Source organism: Pogona vitticeps, chromosome 5 (genome assembly GCF_051106095.1).
Source record: "Pogona vitticeps strain Pit_001003342236 chromosome 5, PviZW2.1, whole genome shotgun sequence".
NCBI classification, from domain to species: Eukaryota; Metazoa; Chordata; class Lepidosauria; order Squamata; family Agamidae; genus Pogona; species Pogona vitticeps.
In genome coordinates this window covers 176,732,726-176,754,513 of record NC_135787.1, presented here as the reverse complement: position 1 = coordinate 176,754,513, position 21,788 = coordinate 176,732,726, and the positions used below count along the sequence as shown (strand labels likewise).

The 21,788-nt window shown below is 41.4% G+C and overlaps 1 protein-coding gene across 1 annotated transcript in view; it reads right to left on the bottom strand.

Annotated features, from left to right (window-relative positions):
• The window catches only part of PKP2 (plakophilin 2), a 72,649-nt gene that overhangs the window by 42,398 nt on the left and 8,463 nt on the right, over positions 1-21,788 (bottom strand). The window contains exons 2-4 of the mRNA XM_072999937.2: positions 8,021-8,136; positions 3,581-4,269; positions 905-1,040 (exon numbers count right to left, since the gene is read on the bottom strand). Coding sequence (XP_072856038.2) covers positions 905-1,040; positions 3,581-4,269; positions 8,021-8,136 — 941 coding nt within the window. The remainder of the gene's footprint in view (positions 1-904; positions 1,041-3,580; positions 4,270-8,020; positions 8,137-21,788) is intronic.

Here is a 21,788-nt window from a genome sequence, read left to right as displayed (position 1 = left end):
GTTCTGTTTCTACATACACCTGTGATGTTATCTTGTCCACTTAAAGAATTGTTATCTTGACTCTACTTAACTAGGCTGGGCACTCTGGAGCTTCCCAAGTGGTTTCCGATTAGCCCTACCTAATGGTGAGGGATGATGGGAGTTGCCATCCAACAACATCTCTAGAGGATCACAAGTTGCAATGACTGAAACAGTGTAATCAGTTTGAAGTGATTGTTTTGAAGTGTGCATGGTGTCAATTAACTCTTATCTGTGGGAGTTCTGCTGATTACAATTATGGTGAATGGATCACATGCCAAACTATGCCTTTTCAGACACTTGATACCAATCCCTGTATAAAATGTATATAATGTCCTGGCTAGCTTCACCTTTTGGGTGCCAGTTTACTTTGACAGGTTTGTGCAGAAGAAAGTCATTCCATGTTGATTTTACAGTATGGACAGAGGTATGAGTGACAGGAGTCCTTCAAGAAACTTGGATTCAAACAGGTTAGGGTTTTAAAGGCCAATAATAACAGTGTAACAAGGGGCCCAACTGAGATGGATGAATATTCACAGAGAACATGGTTCAGAATGTCCTTTCACCCTCTGTGAATCTTAGTCCCATACAGAGGGAGATCTACTATGAAGCTAATGAAGTTTAAGCTTCAAGGCCCCTAACTCCTGGAAGCAGCTTTAGTTCACATTTTTAAAAAAACAATTCTGGTAATCTGTCATGTAACAACCCCACTGAAGAAGGTAACAGTGTTTACCCAGACCTTGTTTGCTGGTTACCAAGGGGCTTTTATAATAGTTCAAGCTTCAGGGCCGCCAAAATATAGGTCTGCCACGAGTCCCATACCGGCTACATACTGCAACGCTTCCCAAGCAAACGTATTCTCCAAAATGAGAAAGCTGTATCTCACCTTCCTTCTGGCTTCTGCCCTTTGGAAGCTCTCATGCTGTATAAAAACGATTGCTGCAAGGACTCGGGGGGACATGGCGTTTTCAGTCTGCAATATATTTACTGCACGCTCCAGAGTCATCTCCTGTTCTTGATTCCTGGAGGGTTAAACATGGAACATATAGTAAGCCCAGAAATGCCACTGTGATCCATGACTAGTTCTTGTCCAGACTATATATAACTCTCTCCAACAAGATAAAAAAGGAAGAATATTGTGGCACCTTAAAGACTAATAGATATACTGGCTGAAATCCTGTTGCTCAGCATAGTAAGTCGCAACTAGAGTAGGTCCACTGAATCAGTCGAAAGGACAGAGAGGCTGACTCACCAAATCGCCACTAATTCAGAGGGCCTATTCTAGTCGTGATTTACTATGCTGAGCAACAGGATTTCAGGCAGTACACTTATTATAGTGCTTGCCAAACTTTTTTGAGTTATGGCTGCTTTTTATAGTAGCTGCAACCCCCCAGACCATATTTGCATAAAAAGGAATTTTATTGGAGATAAACTCATCCCTTCTCAGAAAGTAGAGGCTTTGTTTTTTTCCCCCCAAAGGGGGAAACTTTGACACTAACTTTAATATCCTGCTCTAAAAGGTCAAGAAAGAAATGATTTAACAAGGGCTACCACACATATGTGGTGACGCACAACCTCCCCGGAAAATGTTTTGTGACCCCCTTGGGCGTCCTGACCCCTGGCTGGAAAGACTGGTCTATTAGCCATACACTTTCAGCCACAAATTGAAATGTTCTATCTATCTATCTATCTATCTATCTATCTATCTATCTATCTATCTATCTATCTATCTATCTATCTATCTATCTATCTATCTATCTATCTATCTATCTATCTATCTATCTATCTATCTATCTATCTATCTATCTGTCTGTCTGTCTGTCTGTCTGTCTGTCTGTCTGTCTGTCTGTCTGTCTGTCTGTCTGTCTGTCTGTCTGTCTGTCTGTCTGTCTGTCACCTACCTACCTACCTACCTACCTACCTACCTACCTACCTACCTACCTACCTACCTACCTACCTACCTACCTACCTACCTACCTACCTACCTACCTACCTACCTACCTACCTACCTACCTACCTTTACACAACGCAGCTTGTGACACAGTTACAAAATGATGGTACAGGCTGACTGCATGTAATAACAGGACTCCCCCCCCCAAGGATTGCTGGTTTCATGCTAATGCATTCAGTTAACCTTTCAGAGAAGGTCTCATGCAGAGTGACTCGGGGAATGAAGGCTTCCTCTCTGTGTTGTTAAGTTGCTTGCAATTTATGGTGACTCTGTAAATTAATGACATCCCAAAGGTCCTATAATAGCTCTGCTCTGGCCTTGCAAACAAAGTGCTGCAGCTTCCTCAACTGAGTCAATTCAATAAAGTTATGCTTCCTCTTTTCCTACTATCTTCAACATTTCCTGTCTATTGCCTCTTCCAGTATGTCTTGTTCTTATCTTCTCTTATTATCTCAAATGAACATTTTAAATGTTTTCCTGTCAGCCAATAAGAGACAGCTACCAATTGGTCAGCTTCTGAACACAGAAATAAAGTGTGTGGGTGGTGGTGGTGGTGGTGAAAGGTGGTGACATCCTGATTTCATCAGGTAGCAGAATGTCTTGGGCCTGTCCCTGCCACATAGGTGAGCAAGAGGAAGAAGTTGACCTATGGGATATGTCTTAAATAATGGCAAATTACTGTTTCAAACCAAGCAGCTCTTCTCAGTCCTATCCAGTTCCCCTATAATTCCTCAGCAGTAGCAAAAATCATGATATCAGCTCAGCTGCTTCTGTCTGTACTGAGTTACCTGGAATGCATCCCCTTTTAGCAAACACTGCAGTCAACTCAATAATTCAACCGTTATGTTCAGTTCTGTGCTTATGCTTGTCATAAGCCATTCACTTCACAGGACCTGTTCTCCCTGATATCATGAATAACCCCCTTCTGTCGTCCTGATACTGTATAGCTTAACAGCTGCAAACTTAATTCCTGGGCACGCAACATCATGCAGTCAAACTCAGGGGAATGGAATGAGTCAAAAGCTCACTGTGAAAACAATACAGAGTCTCAATCACTTCTGAAATGAATGTGTATCTCTGACTTTTGGAAGACAGTGTACAATCTATAATACAGTATATAGGGGACGTGGTGGCGCTGCAGGTTAAACCGCAGAAGCCTCTGTGCTGCAGGGTCAGAAGACCAGCAGTCATAAGATCAAATCCACACGACAGAGTGAGCTCCCGTCGCTTGTCCCAGCTCCTGCCAACCTAGCAGTTTGAAAGCATGTAAATGCGAGTAGATAAATAGGTACCACCACAGTGGGAAGATAACGGTGTTCCGTGTCTATTCGCGCTGGCCACATGACCACGGAAACTGTCTACGGACAAATGCTGTCTCTACAGCCTGGAGACAGAGATGAGCACCACCCTCTAGAGTCGGACATGACTGAACTAAATGTCAAGGGGAACCTTTACCTTTACCTTTATACACAGCAGACACATAAGCCAAATTTCAGTGCTTTAGGGACTGCAAAAGCCCAATGGCCATGATGACTGGGGGATTATGGGAGCTGTAGTCCAAATAAGTAACTTTTCCTGATAATAACAGTGCACACATATGTTAAAACTCACCCTAGTTGTGATCCAGTGGGGGCTATCTTCTGTTGTTCTACGAAACCATTTCCTGCAGCTGCGGCCATAGCTGCAGTCATTGTCATCCTCTTCCCACCTGCCTCAGCTGTGGTGCTGGTGAGTGAAGTTGGCTGAGAGGCCTCTTTTGCGTTCTGTGACCTGAAGGTGCTCTGATGCCAGCTGGACTTCAGAAACTGCTTGTTCTGTGGCCCTGCTTGGAAACCGACGGAATTTCGGACTTGTCCTGTGGCAGAACCAGAAGTCAGGTAACTCTCTTTCTCCATGAGGTTGTTCATGCTCCGACTGTTCCCAATTCGCTGGTAGATGGGCATCCCCGGGCTGTTGGGGGCACTGTCAACTGCAGTTTCATTAGCCGACCCAATGTAGAAATGTCTTTGCATACTGTAGCCTCTAGGGGGAGTGTGGTTGCTTGTGTAGCCAAGTATCTCAGAGCGAGCATACCTTGGGGCCATGACACTGGATCTCTTGCTTTCTCCATGCCTTATGGTAGGCGCCCTGTTGTACAGGATGTCGTTTTGGAAGAAAGCCAGCTTGTCATGACTGCCGTCAGGTGAAATTTCTAATCTCTTCAATGGCTGCCTTTGAAACTTCTCTTCCATCGCTCTGTGGGCATTATACGATAGGATTCTAGGTCCCCAGCCATTTTCATAACTGCCTTGGGAGCCTATCTGTTTAGCAAACAAACAAGGACAAAACAAACAAAATTAATGTCCTGAAACATACATATATACATGGATGGAAATTGCATACTGTTGACTTACGTCTTAAAATATCTAGAAGTATCCTATTAAAAACAAATTCAGAGTAACACTCTGAACGTAAAGTTTGAATAACACTAGGGCGTTTTACAGAATGCTCTCCCCAGCCAAATATTTAATTCCGAATGTTTTTGGTTATGGGGAAATACATTTCAGATATTTTAAGAGGACATAAAATATATGTCCAGCAGTGTACAGTACTTCTTACTGAGACATGCATTTATGTCAGTAGAAATGTGCGAGCTGATTCCTATTTTCAGCACAGTCCTTGAGAACATGAAAGATACACTTTCTTCAATAAACAGGGCTCAGGGATTGATTCAGGCCTGGAAGCTCAAAAAGAGTTAATATGATATTGGCTGGATATGTCCCTATTTCTTGGAGACAAGCAGCCCTTTGGAGGATTTCAGCAGCAGCTTTGCAGAGAATATCAGCTGATCTAAAGCAGCAGCTCCTACCCTTAGGTCCCCAGATGTCCTTGGACTAAAACTCCCAGAAGCTTTCACCTCTAGCTGTGCTCACTCAAGATTTTTGAGAGTTGTACTCCAAGATTGTAGTTCATCTGTGGACCCAAGGTTTGGAACCACCCAAGATTTGGGACCACTGATTTAGAGACATGATTAAGGCAGGCTTTTGTCACAAACTCTCCATAACAATGGTATTCCCAGTTGTGTATAGATATGAAAACTTTACAATGAAGAAAGCTAGTAAAAAAAAGGTCTCATTTGACACGTAGTATTGGTGGAGAGTTCTGTAGATACAATCCACTGCCAGAAAAACAAATGAATGGGTTCTACATAAAATCAAGCTTGGACTCTTACCAGAAGCCACAATGGCTAAACTGAGCTTATCAAAATAAGTAGTATTAGTAACTGGAACTAGAAAAGATCCTTAAGTATAAGGATGTGCTGCTGGAAACCAAGGCCAAGTTGATCCATTTTATGATATTCCTGATTATGGCGGATAGATGTGGACATCGATAAAACCTAACAGGAAAAATTGATTATTTCAATATGTAGTGTTGGAAAAGAACGTTATGGATAGAACAGTCTGCCAGAAAGACAAATGAATGGATTCTAGATTAAATCAAACTTGAACTCTCACAAGAAACTACAATGACTAGGTAGTAGGAAAAGAGGAAGTTCTAACATAAATGAATGGACTCAATAAAGACCCAGTACTAGAGCAGGCCTGGGGGTCATTAATTCATAGGGTTAATGTAAGTCGGAAATGACTTGCAAGCATACAACAACAAGAATTTTGGAACAGATATTTCATCTGTCCAACAGATCTCTGGTGTGTCATTCACTGTGAGGGTCATTCTCATGTGGTTGGGTTACCTCTTTCCACAAGCAGTCTTTCAATTTCCATGGTATTTCAGCTGCTTTAAACAAATTTGTCCTGGCATTTCCTTATGGGTTTGTATTACGTTCTTAGTCTACCCTCTTTCTAGAATAGCTGCTTATTGCTGTAATCTGGCATGAAAGCTACATGAAATAATCTTTTATTCCGTGGTCTTGGAACACAAGTTCTGTTAAGCAGGTGCAAAATGGACTCCTGATGATGGAAAAAGGGAATGGCAAAGCAAGTAATTAGATAAATACAGACACTGTAATTAAAAGCTAGGGCGTATTTAGCTTAATCCAAACTAGATGGGCTCAGTCTACAGAGCCTGACAAACAGAGACAAAGGCGGAATTCCTCTTGGCTCCTCTACAATCAAAAGCTCCAGTGTCTGAAAGAAGGATTAGTTTTCTTCCTGGTACAACTAGATTGTATAAGGAAAAAAAATACATTTTCCCCAAAGCTTACCATTTATAAACCAATATCCTTTTCTGTCCTTATAAAATCACAGTATTTATTGAAATTAACATACAACAGTACATGCAACAAACAGTCTTGGGGCATCTTAATGGCTAACAGGTTTTTTATTTCGAATAGGTTTACGTGGCTTCATAAGATGTATTAAATCTAATGAGCTGCATTCTGCGAAACAAGCGGAATTCAGTTTGCTAGTCTTTAAGGTGCTATATGACTCTTGCTTTTGCTGAAACAAACTAGCATGACGACCCCCTGGAAATTATGCCAATACACATAGTTCATTCTTCCCAACATAAAACAATGGAATTCTTTGTCTCATGGTGGAATTTATCCAGTTATACAGTTGGAAGCTCTACTCAGTCAAATGAAGCTAAATGCTAGGTAAGTGGATAGACTTGCAGGTTAATTCAAACCAACTTCCCTCTCTCCACCCTATGAACATGATCAGGAAGTTGGTTTACAGCAGTGGTCCTCAATCTTGGGCCTCCAGATGTTCTTGGACTACAACTCCCAGAAGCCTTCACCACCATCTCTGCTGGCTAGGATTTCTGGGAGTTGAAGTCCAAGAACATCTGGAGGCCCAAGGTTGGGCACCACTGGTTTCCAGGATTATGAGACTAGTAAGAAGTCTATGTGGCCTTTGGTACCTAAAATGGGAGGAAAAAAAACAAGTAAGCATGCTCAGATGTTAAGACTGCACCTAACTAAATATAAACAAGCTCTCTTCTCTTGCAAAGAAGCAACACGTGCACATGTCTTCATATGTGCATCCAAGTGATTCAGGCTTTCCTAACCTACTGCCCTTCAGATGTAGTCGACTACAACTCTTGCACAAATGGAGGGCACCAGACTGAAGAAGGCATATATGTATATGTGTATATACTCTATACAGAGCTCATTGCAGGTGCTTGGTTGCATGATGAAAACAAAAAAATAATCTGATGTTACACTGAAGACAATATGGAAGGAATTTAATATTGACCATTTAAACTGGGAAACTGTCACTTGAGATAAAACATCTTCTGAAATGTTGTCCAACAAGAGGCTGGAAATGTTTATATAAAAACATCTCCCATGTTCTCATCTCTTCTGGGCTCCTATTGGGCTACATGCCATATTTTTAGTGTACACGATACCCCAATGTTTAAAACGACCCCCTAAATTTTGACTCTTGATGGAGGCGGAGGAGCAGTTAATGGGCAACTGCTCCTCCACCACTGTCTCCTCCTCCTGCTGCTGCCTCCGCTACCCACCTGATCACTTCCTCCAGTGCGACTGTTGGGGCTCACCTCCAGCTCATGTCGCTGCCTTGTCCCCTGCCCTAAGGAGATCATGGGAGGAGGTGGTGGCAGCAGGAAGAGGTGCCCGAGCGCGCGTAAGTGCTTGCTTGCGTCTATCTCTGCCTCCTCCTGCTTCCACCACTGGAGGGGACAAGGCGGGCAACATGAGCTAAGCCTGTCAGTCTCACTGGAGGTGGTGATTGGGCAGGTGGGGGAGGGAGCAGCAAGAGGCGCCTAAGCACGTGTGAATGCTCCTTTGCCTCCGTTTCCTCCTCCTCCTCCTGCCTCAGCCATTGGAGGGGAGAAGCCGTGAGGTGGTGGCGGTAGCAAGAGGCGCCTGAGTGCGCATGCGACTGCCTCCTTCCGTGTATAAAACAACCCTCAAATTTTCCTCTAATTATTTTAGGGAAAAGTGTCATTTTATACACAGAAAAATACCGTAGTCACCTGAATGTCCATTAATGTGATACTGTTAAAACTTAACTACTCAATTCCCGCCCTTTCTGAATGGTGACTATCATGGAAATGGTCTAAGACAAACTATAAATGAGTATTTCTCACCTGATGAGACTGGAGATAATATGAAGTTCCAAAGGAAGGCCTTGAAGCAAAATCTGTTTCAACGGCATCTAGTTTATACACATATTCTGGAACACTGTTTGTCCGATGCAGGCTTCCTGTAAAGAGACATGAGAAAGAGATCTCAACAAAGCATATTCTAAAATCTCAGCTATTGAGTTATAATAATTATGCAAGCAAAATGAGGCCAAATAGGTCTTAGAATAGCCCAAGGCTTGAGGAAACAAGGAGAAAATTTACCTTTTCAAAACAAATCTAACAGAGACTAGTCCCCCTTTCCATTCAGAACAGCAAGGATGATGGCCAAGTCTTTGGGTCTGAGTCCCAACTCCCAAGTTCTAAGTCCCAAGTCCCTTTGGTACCAGGTTCTAAGTCCCAAGTCCCTATAGAAAGCAAGCTTCTTCCCCACAGAAAAAAGGAAAGGGTGGATGGGTTCCGAGTCACAAGGCGAGCCCAAGCCATTGATAAAAAAACCCAAGTCGGTCCTGAGTTGAGTTATTGGTGAGACTCAAGTCCAACTTGACAGCGAGTCCCAGGACTCCTCATCCTTGTAGAACAGCCGACCTGACTTTAAAAAGCAAACAAAATGGAGGTGCCAAGCATCGCAAAATGTGTGAAAAACATGATTACTGATCTCTGTGGATCCCTCCTATCCCTAAAGAAACTCTGAACAGTATTTTAGTACTGTAGTAACTGCAAAATAGTACTGTAGTATTGTAGTAACTGCAAAGTAGTACTGTAGTATTGTAGTAACTGCAGAGGTCAAGGACAACACCTGTTCCCTGTGATGGTTTCTCTCTAAACATGCCATTCCTTCCAAGCACAACCAAACTTGCGAATACACCCCATGTTTAATTCCTGATGAATCAAAAAACAAAAACAAGCTAATTTGTAAAATGTTAAGTGAGTTAATCTTGCTCTAGATCTCTCACATGTCTTTTACAACTTCTGAGAGTTGTGATGCTAGTGCAATACCATCTAGTTTGGGCCTAAGTTAGGAAAGACTGAGTAACGCTACATGGTGAATTTCACATTTCAGCATAGCTTGAAAACAAGTCTTCCTACTAGGAAATGGAAAATGGGTCCATATCAGTCTTGACTGGTTCCCAACTTTTCACTAATTGTGATTCATCTTGCTTCTTCTTTAGATAGGAAATTATTATTTTTCCAGTTCACATAAACAAATATATACATCTTTGTATGTGTTTTTAAACATTTTGAGTGATTTTTAAGAATGCATTTTCCAATTGAAGAAAGTGTTTCTGCATTTTCCAGAATATATACTTTTCTGCACACTTTTTCAAATATGTGAGTCACATGACACCCCCACACACACTTTTTTGGGGGCTGCCCTGCATCACAAACTTCAGAAAAAATAAAGATTTTGTAATATAAATCTTTCCAGCTTGTGTTCAGGTTCAAGGAATGTGACTTTAGCAAAACTGCCCTGAAGCGCAAATTCATTTTTTTCTATCCAAGTCTAAAACTTTTTTCACTCCATCACATGCTGATGTTTTTCTTCAGCCGGTATACCTTTGCTGGATACTTCTGGTTTGGGTTCACCTTGCTCAAGCAATGAGAAGTCATACATAGGCTTTTTAAAGAGCCAGGTTATTCCAAAAGAAAGCACACAGAATCTCTTCAGTACTGCATTTCCCAAAGCTCTGACAGTCAAGTTAAAAATGGAGGCATTGTGCAATTAGAGAACAAAACAGCAACTAATATATTTAAGCCTTCATACATAATGAAGCCTTGGAATTCATGGTACTAATTCTTGCACATACAATTGTAATTAGAACTTGAAAACTAATAGTTGTTTTGAATTACTATCTCAGTGAGCAAGGAATATTAATTTTGTTGCTCTATAGGTTTACAATTTAATTGTGCAGGCCACACATTCCCCACCCCTACTCCATGAGCTGGGTATTAAATTTACTAATCTCATAAGGATGGAAGGCTTCAGTCAATCTTGAGCCAACTACCTGAATCTGTAGGGATCGAACTCAGGTTGTAAGCAGAGCTTTGACTGCAGTACTGCAGTTTAACCTCTGAGCCACAAGGTTAAAAAATAAGTAGTTTTCTTGAAGCATTTTAAATTCTAGTAGAGACAGCTATTAGATGCTGGAAGATGAGCCCCTCAGGTTGGAAGGCGTCCAACATGCTACTGAGGAATAGCGGAGGACAAGTGCAAGAAGCTCCAGTGCTAATGAAGCGGTTGGGCCAAAGCCAAAAGGACGCTCAGCTGCGGACATGCCTGGAAGTGAAAGGAAAGTCCAATTATGCAAAGAAAAATACTGCACAGGAACCTGGAATGTAAGATCTATGAACCTTGGTAACCTGGATGTAGTCAAACAGGAGATGGCAAGAATAAACATTGACATCCTGAGCGTCAGTGAACTAAAATGGATGGAAATGGGTGAATTCAATTCAGATGATTCTCATATCTACTATTGTGGGCAAGAATCCTGTAGAAGGAATTGAATACCCCTCATAGTAAACAAAAAAGTGGGGAAAGCTGTAATGGGATGCAATCTCAAAAATGATAGAATGATTTCATACGAATTCAAGGCAGACTTTTCAACGTCACAGTAATCCAGGTTTATACACCAACCACCAATGCTGAGGAGACTGAAATTGACCAATTTTATGAAGACTTACAACACCTTCTAGAACAGACACCAAAGAAAGATGTTCTTCTCATTCTAGGGGATTGGAATGCTAAAGTAGGGAGTCAAGAGATAAAAGGAACAACAAGGAAGTTTGGCCTTGGAGCTCAAAACGAAGCAAGGCAAAGGCTAATAGAGTTTTGTCAAGAGAACAAGCTGGTCATCACAAACACTCTTTTCCAACAACACAAGAGGCGACTCTACACATGGAAATCACCAGATGGGTAATATCATAATCAGATTGATTATATTCTCTGTAGCCAAAGATGGAGAAGCTCTATACAGTCAGCAGAAACAAGATCTGAAGCTGATTGTGGCTCGGATCATAAGCTTCTTATAGCAAAACTCCAGCTTAAACTGAAGAAAGCAGGAAAAACCACTGGGCTAGTCATGTACAATCTAACCCCAATCCCTTATGAATACACAGTGGAAGTGAAGAACAGATTTAAGGAACTAGATTTGGTGGACAGAGTGCCTGAAGAACTATGGATGGAGGCTCGTAACACGGTACAGGAGGCAGCAACAAAAACCATCCCAAAGAAAAGGAAAAGCAAGAAAGCAAAATGGCTGTCCAATGAGGCCTAATAAACAGCAGAGAAGGGAAACAAAATGCAAGGGAGATAAGGAAAGTCACAGAAAAATAAATGCAGACTTCCAAAGAACAACAAGGAGAGACAAGAGGGTCTTCTTAGATGAACAGTGCAAAGAAATAGAGAAAAATAATAGAAAGGGAAAAACTAGAGATCTGTTCAAGAAAATTGGAGATACTGTATTAAAGGAACATTTTGTGCAAAGATGGTCATGATAAAGGACAAAAATGAGAGGGACCTAACAGAAGCAGAAGACACCAAGAAGAGGTGGCAAGAATACACAGAGGAATTATACCAGAAAGTTGTGGGTTTTTCGGGCTCTTTGGCCGTGTTCTGAAGGTTGTTCTTCCTGACATTTCGCCAGTCTCTGTGGCAGGCATCTTCAGAGGACTGGAGTAGGGACTCAGTCCATGCGAAAAACACACAAAAACCATCAGATCCCGGCCCTGAAAGCCTTCGAGAATACAGTGGTGCCTCGCTTAACGGGCGCTCCATTTAATGACGAATCCGCATAGCAATTAAGTTTTGCGATCGCAAAAGCGATCGCATTGCGATGATTTAGATAGTTAAAAATCGCTTTGCGATGCTCGGTAAGCTGTTTCGCTTACCGATTTTCGCATGGCAATGTTTTTCTAACAGCTGATCAGCAGTTCCAAAATGGCCGCCAGGTTAAAAAAATGGCCGCCCACTGTGTTTTCGCGCCGATTCCTCGCTTATCGGGCAGCGAAAATGGCGGCCGTATGAAGAATTTTCGCATATCAGTGAGGTTTTTGCCCATAGGAACACATTAAATGGGTTTTAATGCATTCCTATGGGCCTTTTTATTTCACATAGCGACGAATCCGTATAGCGACAATTTTGGTGTACGGATTATCGTTGCTATGTGGGGCACCACTATACATATACAGTACCAGAAAGATTTGAATGTCCTGGACAACCCAGATAGTGTAGTTGCTGACCTTGAGCCAGACATCTTCGACAGCGAAGTCAAGTGGGCCTTAGAAAGCATGGCTAACAACAAGGCCAATAGAGGTGATGCCATTCTAGTGGAACTATTTAAAACCTTAAAAGATGACACAAGGTGCTATATTCAATATGCCAGCAAGTATGGAAAACTCAGCAGTGGCCAGAGGATTGGAAAAGATCAGTCTACATCCCAATCCCAAAGAAGGACAGTGCCAAAGAATGCTCCAACTACCGTACAATTGAACTCATTTCACCCGCTAGCAAGGTTATGCTCAAAATCCTCCAAGGTAGGCTTCAGCAGTATGTGGACCTCGAGGAGACTCTTGAGAGTCCCCTGGACTGCAAAGAGGAACAAACCTATCCATTTTGAAGGAGATCAACCCTGAGTGCTCACTGGAAGGACAGATCCTGAAGCTGATGCTCCAATACTTTAGCAATCTCATGAGAGGAGAAGACACCCTGGGAAAGACCCTGATGCTGGGAAAGTGTGAAGGCAAGAGAAGAAGGGGACGGCAGAGGACGAGATGGTTGGACAGTGTCATTGAAGCTACCAACATGAATTTGACCAATCTCTTGGAGGCAGTGGAAGACAGGAGGGCCAGGCAAGCTCTGGTCCATGGGGTCACGAAAAGTCGGACACGACTTAACGACTAAACAACAACAGACATTATACATATTTAAATTGATTTAACCCAGACCTGGACAAAGTACGGCCCAAGGGCCGCATACAGCCCGTGAGCCGCTCCTGTCCGGCCCGCAGACAGTTTTGAATATCAAAACCATTTATAGCTTTTTTGTCTAAAGTTGATCAGCTGCTTATCTTTAACTTGCCGCAAAAACCTCTTTAGTATTTGTGAAGATTAAAAAGTTTAAAATAAAAACAATCATAACATCACTGTTTCATTTTATTTTTAAGTAAAGTTTGTTCGGCCCCCGAACACAGTTCAGATTTTTCAAGTGCCCCCCCTATAGAAATTAATTGCCCACCCCGAATTTTAACCCCTTCTCTTTTTTAAAATGAAAATCACATAATCTCACATGCCACCTTTGAATTTTTCCGACTATTCCTTGGGGGCATGGATTCCAGACTGGAAACCAATGGTATACAAGATTATACTTGCTCGAGGCTATTTTATTTATTTATTTATTTATTTATTTATTTTCGTGGAGCAAATGCCCAATGGAAAAATACAGTTGTTGATTCTTGCATTGCTAGGGTTAACTTTTTCACCCTGCATTGACACACTGCTACCTGCTCCTCTGTTGCTGCTACAGTTATAGCCAATTCCTACTCCCTTCTTGCCATGCTTTGGAATTTCTCAGCAATAAACCAGAGGATTCAGTACTTCATTAATCCCCACCAGAATCAGACAGATGACTGCTTTAAAGGCCATCAGCAAATTCTTGTAGATTAGAAAGGAGACATGTGTGGGTCAGAACAGAAAGTTAATGACTTGTTCCATCCATACCTGGTAGGTTAAGTAATCCTACCGAAAAGAAAAGAACAAAGAAAAAAAAAACACTAAGCGAAAGAGATAGCACATTTTATCTCCAGTGTTCTGGAAGGTCAACTGGTTTTTAGCTGTTGTTCTATTTCCTTGGTTACAATCTGATTTCTGTTTTAATTTAGAAATAAAATTCTCCCAGGCTCTGTATATAGACATAAGGTCCCTAGCAAATCAAGTCTGTTGATTAAAATGGATTATTTGTCTACATGCAACGAAAGTAGATTTTGTGTAACTCTCTCAAGACTGCAAAGCTGTTAGCAACTGCCCTGGCAGTAGATAGAAAGCAGCAATGAAAGTGGTTATTTGGTTAAAACGTTAAGAAAATACAAAGTTAAGAATAGGCTCGGGCCTTCCCCTTACTGGATACTGTATTTTCAAATAAAAGGCTAGAAAAAGTATTTCAGTCTAACTAACTGGCTTTCCTGTTCAATAAGCAGGCGTGGCCAGTGAGGCAGGACCTGTTCACACATGCAGGGCTGGTCCTACTACTAGGCAGAATGAGACCGTTGCTTCAGGCAGCTGACTTCAGGTGTCACAAAAGGGCATAACATTCTTATCTATTTAATTTGCTATTATTAGATTTCCACTTCCAGATGAGCAAAGTGCTTGTGAGATTTTCTGCATCGTGTGCCACAGTAAGCGACATGCACTTTGACTGAAAGCACTAGGAAAATCACATGCTGTTCCACCAACAAGACGCAACAATCTATTAAATTGGTGCTGGACATAGGTGTAAATTGCCTCGTGCTGCCTATCTGCAACTGATGAGGAGGGCCTAATTCTTGACCCTGCCACCCACAGGTACCTACAACAACCTGTGCAAATTTTGATGGCATTGGTCCAATGTCAGGAAAAGCAGGAACAGCAAAACAACTGGCATTCAAACTGTAGCCCACTATTCTTTGCCATGTCACCATGTTGTTTTTAAGGGCGGAGACTTGACACTTATACTTTAGTTTTATAATGCCTGCATTCTGTGATTGCAACCACGCACTGATGTTGTGATGTTGTCTGATAGATAAGCACATCCAGTTGCCATCTTCAAAGTTGTGTCTAGGATTGATTAACTCTACCCTTTTCTGTCCATATCTATTTAGTACAAAAAAAAAAGGAGCACTGCTTATTCAGCTGCCCTCCCTCTCATGCCTCATACATTATACTACGGAGGACTTGGAAAGCGGACTCAGGAAACCATCTCAGGTTGTGGCAGCCCTCTAACTACTTACTGTGAATCATCTGGTGATTTCTTCCTGTTGGAGGATAGAGCTGTGTGGTGTGTCAGGGTGTGACGCCACAGAGGGAAAATGTGAATGGGTCTGCTGTGAAGTTGCACCCAGGAAGTTGCATTTCCCTGGGTTAATTTGCAACTGCACAAGAAAGAGCAGAGAAAGGGGAGGAAATTGGCACTCAGCCTTGTTTGCAGGTTGTTCAGGTAGCTCTGCCTTAGCCGTCCAGATCTGCAGAAAGCATGGGTGGAACAGGGCTACCTTTATCAGTCAAACAGGGTTGACTGATAACTTCCTCCTCTTTGTCTGCTGAATGTTTCCTCTTTTTTTCTCCCTTTGTGGTCACCTAATAGCCCTACCTATAGGGTGACAAGCTTTTAAAAGAAAGAAAGAAAAGAAACAGAATGGAATGGAACAGAAGAGAAAGGAAAGAAGAAAACAAACAGATTGAGGCACCAGGTTTGGGAAGAAGAGTATTTGAACTACAGCCAGTTCCTCTGGTGCATGGCTTCTCTCACTTTAACTGTGTGGAATTACTTCAGACAGAAAAGCTACAAATTACTCCAGATTGGCTCAAGCAGTCACACCATCCATATCAACACATATGCATTCACTGTCCAAAAAGGAGCCCCAGTGACAGAGGAAAAAGCTGTGGGCTGGTGGGAGGGGGGGAATTCTGGGCTGATCTGCATAGACTTGAATGTTGTGTAGTTAGTGGAAAAAACTGTGAATCTAAGTGTTCCAGTCTGAAGCATTTCCTGCCTTATATGTCAATGAAGTCACCCCCTCACATGGCCTATTCTGCACCTCCCAAAGCAGCTTGCTGCCCTCAGGGGCAGTGGAAGACAATGTCTCAATGCCAGTGTTGAAGTTAAATTCCTGGTCATGTTTGTGTCTGTGGATGGTGTTCACGTTTGTACGTCCATGCTTGCTAATTTGTCTGTATCCTTCAGGATGCAAAGGGAAGCCTGAGCAACTCTGAGGAAAAGCTGCTGGACTGCCTATACAAACTAGGTGCTGTATAGCTGATACAGCAAAATGCACTGGCCGTGTCTTCAGGCTTGCAATTTAAATAACAGACTACAGGTATAATGGAGGGCACTGGAAGGTAATGATAGAGGTGTGAGTTTAGGGTGAAGAGGTCAGCAATTTCCATAGCAGATGAATTATTGCATACCGTGCCACTGATCAGCAAACATAGGATGCCACTCAAGAACGACACATACTGCGGTCTGTTGTGATGGCATCTATGTAACTTCCAGCCTCAGATTAGATTAGAAAGTGATAATCCTTAAGAATGGTTTTCCAGATGATCAGCTGTTAACTGAGATTTCAATTTAAGCCTATACAGATTAGGGCTTAAAGCATTCATCATCTTAATCGGGGTTATGAATGAATTGGTTTCTTATCTCTTAGTGAACTAAGTCCACGATTGTTCCCTGGGAAGCTACGTTCACCTAGGGTGGAAGAGTAAAGCAGCTTCAGAGTTAGCCCCTGAAATGGAAAAAACATACAATTCCTTTTGAAATTATTGACATTGCTCTGTAATGCAGATTTGCAAGGAACTGGGGAGCAGTGACTCTGTAGGTTTCAAATATTTTATTATCCAAGAAAATGTCTAATGCCTTTTTCTGATTGCCAGGTAAATCTTAATATTAAGAAAAAAAAAAAACATGCAGGATAAGCGAGCCCTGTGGAGTTGTGGTTAAAGTGCAGCCATGCAGTCAAGCCTCTGCTCACAACGTGACTTCAATCCCAACGGGTTCAGGTAGCCAGTTCAAGCTGACTAAGTCTTGCATCCTTCCAAGATTAGAAAACTGAGTACTTGGTGGAGGAGTAAAGTGTTCCTTGATTATGTTGTAAACTGCCCAGAGAGGTTTTTTTAAGTACCATGGAATAGTATAAAAGTTGAAACAACAACAATAATAATAGTAACCCATGTGGTTTGTCTATTTCCTTCTTCTTGTGTGTCTGCCATACAGTACATGCATAGGAGCATGTTTGCATGCACCAGGAATGAAGAAAATGTCGTTCAGAGGCCATAAGCCTTTTCAGTTAACCCCATTTTTTTTAGTTAAACATTTTTTTCCAGTTACCAAAACCTGTATAATAATAATTACACAATAATAATTTTCGTTAACCACTGCATCAAATAAAAGAACAGGAAAAACAACATTAAATACCAATATTAGGGAGTAAAGCCCCTAGTAGTCCAGAAAATCTGAAAAATGGCCCTCAGTCTTGCTGAGGTTGTCCAAATCTGATCTACTGTACACTAAAAATCTCAGGCATATTCTCTTCCAAAGGCAGTTAGCTTTTCAAAAGCCTTCCTTTATTTCCCACTGCCTGGGCGAGGCGAATCCAAAATGAGAATGCTTAGCAGGGACTATAAAAACCGGCACAACCTTGAAACCGAAGTATAGCTGACAGAATAGCAGGACTCGGTGGTAACGTGTCTTAGCTTCAACATGTAGAAGGAAACCGAAGTGTTGTGGTATCTTTGAGAATGACAGATTTATTTCAGTGAGAGCCTTCAAAGATTGCAACTCACTTCTTTACAACACAGGAAAAAGGGGAAGCTGAGACACAACTTTCTGGTTTTCTTACACACACTGAAACAGGCTCTCGATTACCTCTTTGAAAACTTCACCTTTGCTCTATTTCACAGGATTTTTACAAGAACAAAAAGTTATTCTGAGATCTAGGATGAGTTTGATCCATGTTATCACTCCCACTTACAGCAAATTCAGGAGGGGAGCGCTGATAAGACTGGAGCAAAGCTAGAATTGCTGAGATATGTGCCAGCATAGATTTGAAGTTTGGAGAGGCATTAAAATTTTTTTTAAAAAACTTTTAAAAACACCACATGGGGCCATCTTCTCCACCCAACCTCCAGTACTGCAAAGGAGTTCTGAACATGTCAAGAGACAGGAGACAGTGCAACATTTCATTGCAGGACCCACTTGTGCTAAATGACCTTTACATACAGAAACTGGTTGCCAACATTCCATCCCAATCAGTTGTAACCGAGACACATTCCTGGGAAGAACTATGTAGATATAAACAAACACGTGGCCGAGTCCCCAGGGGCACTAAGGCCACTTGGCTCTCTCTGCAATCAAATGTCACAACACCCCTTTGCTTCCTCACATAGAAGTGAACCACAGCTTGTTTGGTGCGTTGTCAGTGAAAATATGATTTAAAATGTCGGCCTCAAAAGAAAAGCTTTTTCTACACTCCCTGATAGGGCTGCCTCAGCACTCATGGTTCGGAATCCTAAAAAGATAGGTGAAGCTCACACAAAGATACTCTCTACACCTTTCCCCATCTACTTCAGCATAGGATGTTAGGCAATTTGCCCGTAAAATGCAAGATATATGCTTGTGCAACTCGGGAGGTTGAAAAATCTGCCTGTGGAGCCAAGTGCCATGTCTTCAAATCTCCATTGTGCCTCTTGGGATAAGAGCCGGCCAAGATCACTCAAAACATCTGTGGCTAATGAGGTTCTGAGCTCTTAGACAAACTGCATAATCACAGAGAGCCATCAGGAGGGACTGCTAAACTATAGGAGCCTCGTTGTGCAGTGGTTACACTGCAGCATTGCAATCAAAACTCTGCTCATGACCTGAGTTTGATCCCAAGAGGTTTAGGTAGCCAGCTCAAGGTTTGCTCAGCCGTCCTTCTTTCTGAGGTTGGTAAATTGTGTACCTAGCTTGTTGCGGGGAGCAAGGTTAGCCAACATTGCTCCCCCCAGAGAGTACTTTAAGCGCTAGGAGGCAGTATAGAAGCAGCACACTTTCCATTGCTTTTACTTCCTACCTTGAAAACCCTGGGAAGGTCTCTATAAATTAGAACTGACTTGGTGGCATATTATTACTACTAGTAGTGCTACTACTATTACTATCAAGCAGAATGCAGATAATTAGACACACTCTCCAATGTGTGAAGTACAGTTCCATGTGCTTCCTGTTGGCAGCTATCAAAATACTATCAGGTAATGAGGTATACTTTCAAATGGAGTATTGTCAGAGTAATTGCTGGGAAGGTCCTGTCACTAGAGATGCCAATCTAACATTGCTGAAAGCAGGACTTGGAGCACTTTTCAAAATTGGGAGCAACAGAAAGGAAACATAAGCAAAAATCCCAAAGGGAAGTAAAGCTAATGAAAGCAGATGTTAGACATTTATTTATTCAAATAAGATTTCAGTGTCCATTAAAGACAAGTAAACAAATAATTTTCAGAAAATCTACATGCTTTATGTTTCTCCTGTTTGAAGGACAAACAGTAAACAAAGATATGAAGGCCAACCCTTGTGTCTTCAAATTTCCAAGCATTGGCACAAAATCCTTTTACTTCTCTTTATGCAACTTCTCTGCTCTGATCTGGACTAGATTAGTTTAGAAGCAAAGGGAAACCTTGTCTGTCTAGATAGAGATCTGGCAGCTGTGGTTTAGCAGCCTTTATCTCAATTCATTTGCAAATTAGTTAAGGAGTAGATCTGATCCCAATCTACCAAAAGTTGAGTTTACACAAAGTTCATCTTGCTTAGTTCATGCTACACCCATTTCCATCTGGCAAGGCGAGCTTTTGGAAGACCGTCACAAATAGCCAATTATGGGTTGTCTCAGGGTTTCCTAGAAAGCTAGCTAGTTGCAGAGGGATATCAGCCATGTTAGTCTGTTACAGCAAACATAATAGACATTAATCTTGGGGTGTTCTAAGAACACAGGCTGGCTATGCTGTCTAATAAAGTACAGTGGACCCTCGACATACAGACGGCTCGACTTACAGACTTTTCGAGTTACAGACTTCTCTGCCTGCAAAATTTAGATTCGACTTGCAGCCGGAGAATTGACTTACAGACCAGAAAAAACCCAAAATGGAACAAAAATAGAATAAAAACCGCTGGTTATGGGATTAATCGGTTTTCAATGCATTGTAGGTCAATGGAGATTCAACCTACAGACTTTTCGACTTGCAGCCACCATTCCAATACGGATTAATTCCTTAAGTAGAGGGTCCACTGTAATATTTCCATCCTCTGTAACAGACTCGTGTTTTATCATGTAGTAGTCTCTGTATTCTAACTCGAATGTCCAAGGAACTGCTGGATAACTTAGGCATCTAGCGGTGGAACCAGAAGTTGGGAGTTCAATTCCCCACTGTGCCTCCTTGAGGGGGGCTGGATTCCATGGGGTCCCTTCCTGCTCTGCAGTTCAAAGAAGTAGACTGTGTTTCATGAAAGTTTACATTAAAATATAGCAGTTACTCTTTAAGGTGCCACAATATCTTTTTGTTTTGTTTTACGTTTCTTGAAATGCTTGCACAGACTAACATGATCACATCTCTGAAAACTAAGAGTTATGAAAGTATATACATTTGGGGACTAGAGTCGGTTTCCATGAGAGGAAGGGGTTCTAATCCTTGAAGGATTAGGCCATAATAAATGTGTTAGCCTTGCAGGTGCCACAAGACGCCTTCATGTTTGTTCAAAGGGAAGAGCTATTATGTAGAACAAAGGCAAAGTAAAGAGATTAGATTTCAAAGTGAGAAGGGAAGTTTATCAGTCTTAAAGTTGCCTTCAAAGCTGAAGGTCTGGAAGGCTTGTCATTAAGATGCATGCAACTAAATCCAGCTTGTTACAGTTGCACAAATAAGGACTGGAAGTAAATTAATGGCATTTTTTTTTAAAAAATTAGCTTTTCATTTCAAGACAACAGATGTCTCCCTTCTTCAATCACTAGATAACTCTAAGGTCTCACTTTAGCACGAACACCCAGAAATCATCCTTATCTTCTTTTACTACCTTAGACAGCTTTTTGTAACTAGAACAAATTTTTCCCTTGCCTTTATCCACAATCCGTTATGGAAGAAACTCTATTTTACACTTAAATTAGCTACACCTTTTGCTTCGTATTAGCTTCACTGGCTGAAATTCTGTCAGCTACACTGTGTGCAGTTTATGACATCATCAATTTTCAGCAATTTTTCAAAAATACAGCATTTCCAATTTCCTTGCTGAATGTCCTGAGGTGTCTACAGGATCCCTTTTGTCTTCAGAAGATAGCTGATTTCCAAAAATTTCTGTCATTGATAAGAATAATTCCATACTGGTCATTTTTTTTTGGACATAAAAGATTTCTCCCTAACCTGCACCCCCTCCCTAAAGATTCCTCATGATCCTAAGGGAGATGCAATTGGAATTTTTAAAATTTCAAATAAACTGCTGCAGCTGACAATGTCATCAGCCTTACGCGGAGTGGCTGTGCAAACAGGATTTTAGCCGCTGAAATGCCAAAAAGTTGCAATAGCTTCACATTAACAGATGAGTTGATCTCCTTAGTAAACTCATAGCAAAGTCAGGGATGGCAAACATCTCTCCCTTGGAGTAGATTTGGGGCTTGGCAGTCCTAAAAATATCCCATGTGTGCCAGGAGAAACAAGCCAATTGCAATTTATAGAGAAAGGACTCCTTTTATTGTTAACATGCTTTACACAAAGATAAAGAGTGGTAGAACATACCAGATGGGCGGGATATAAATCGAACAAATCAATCAATAAATAAAATAACAGAAATTTAAAAATACAAGACTATTTCAGGGTAGATTTAATTTAAATTTAAAAATGGATGTTTTAATTATTTTAAAATAATCAAAAATTCTTTTTTCAATTTAAATAATGATTTGAATTAATTTGACTAAAAATCATTGATTTTTATCCACCCTGCTATTCATTCAGCTTTAAAAACCCAACAGAAAACTTTTCCAAAGGACAACAGAATAACTGCTGGATA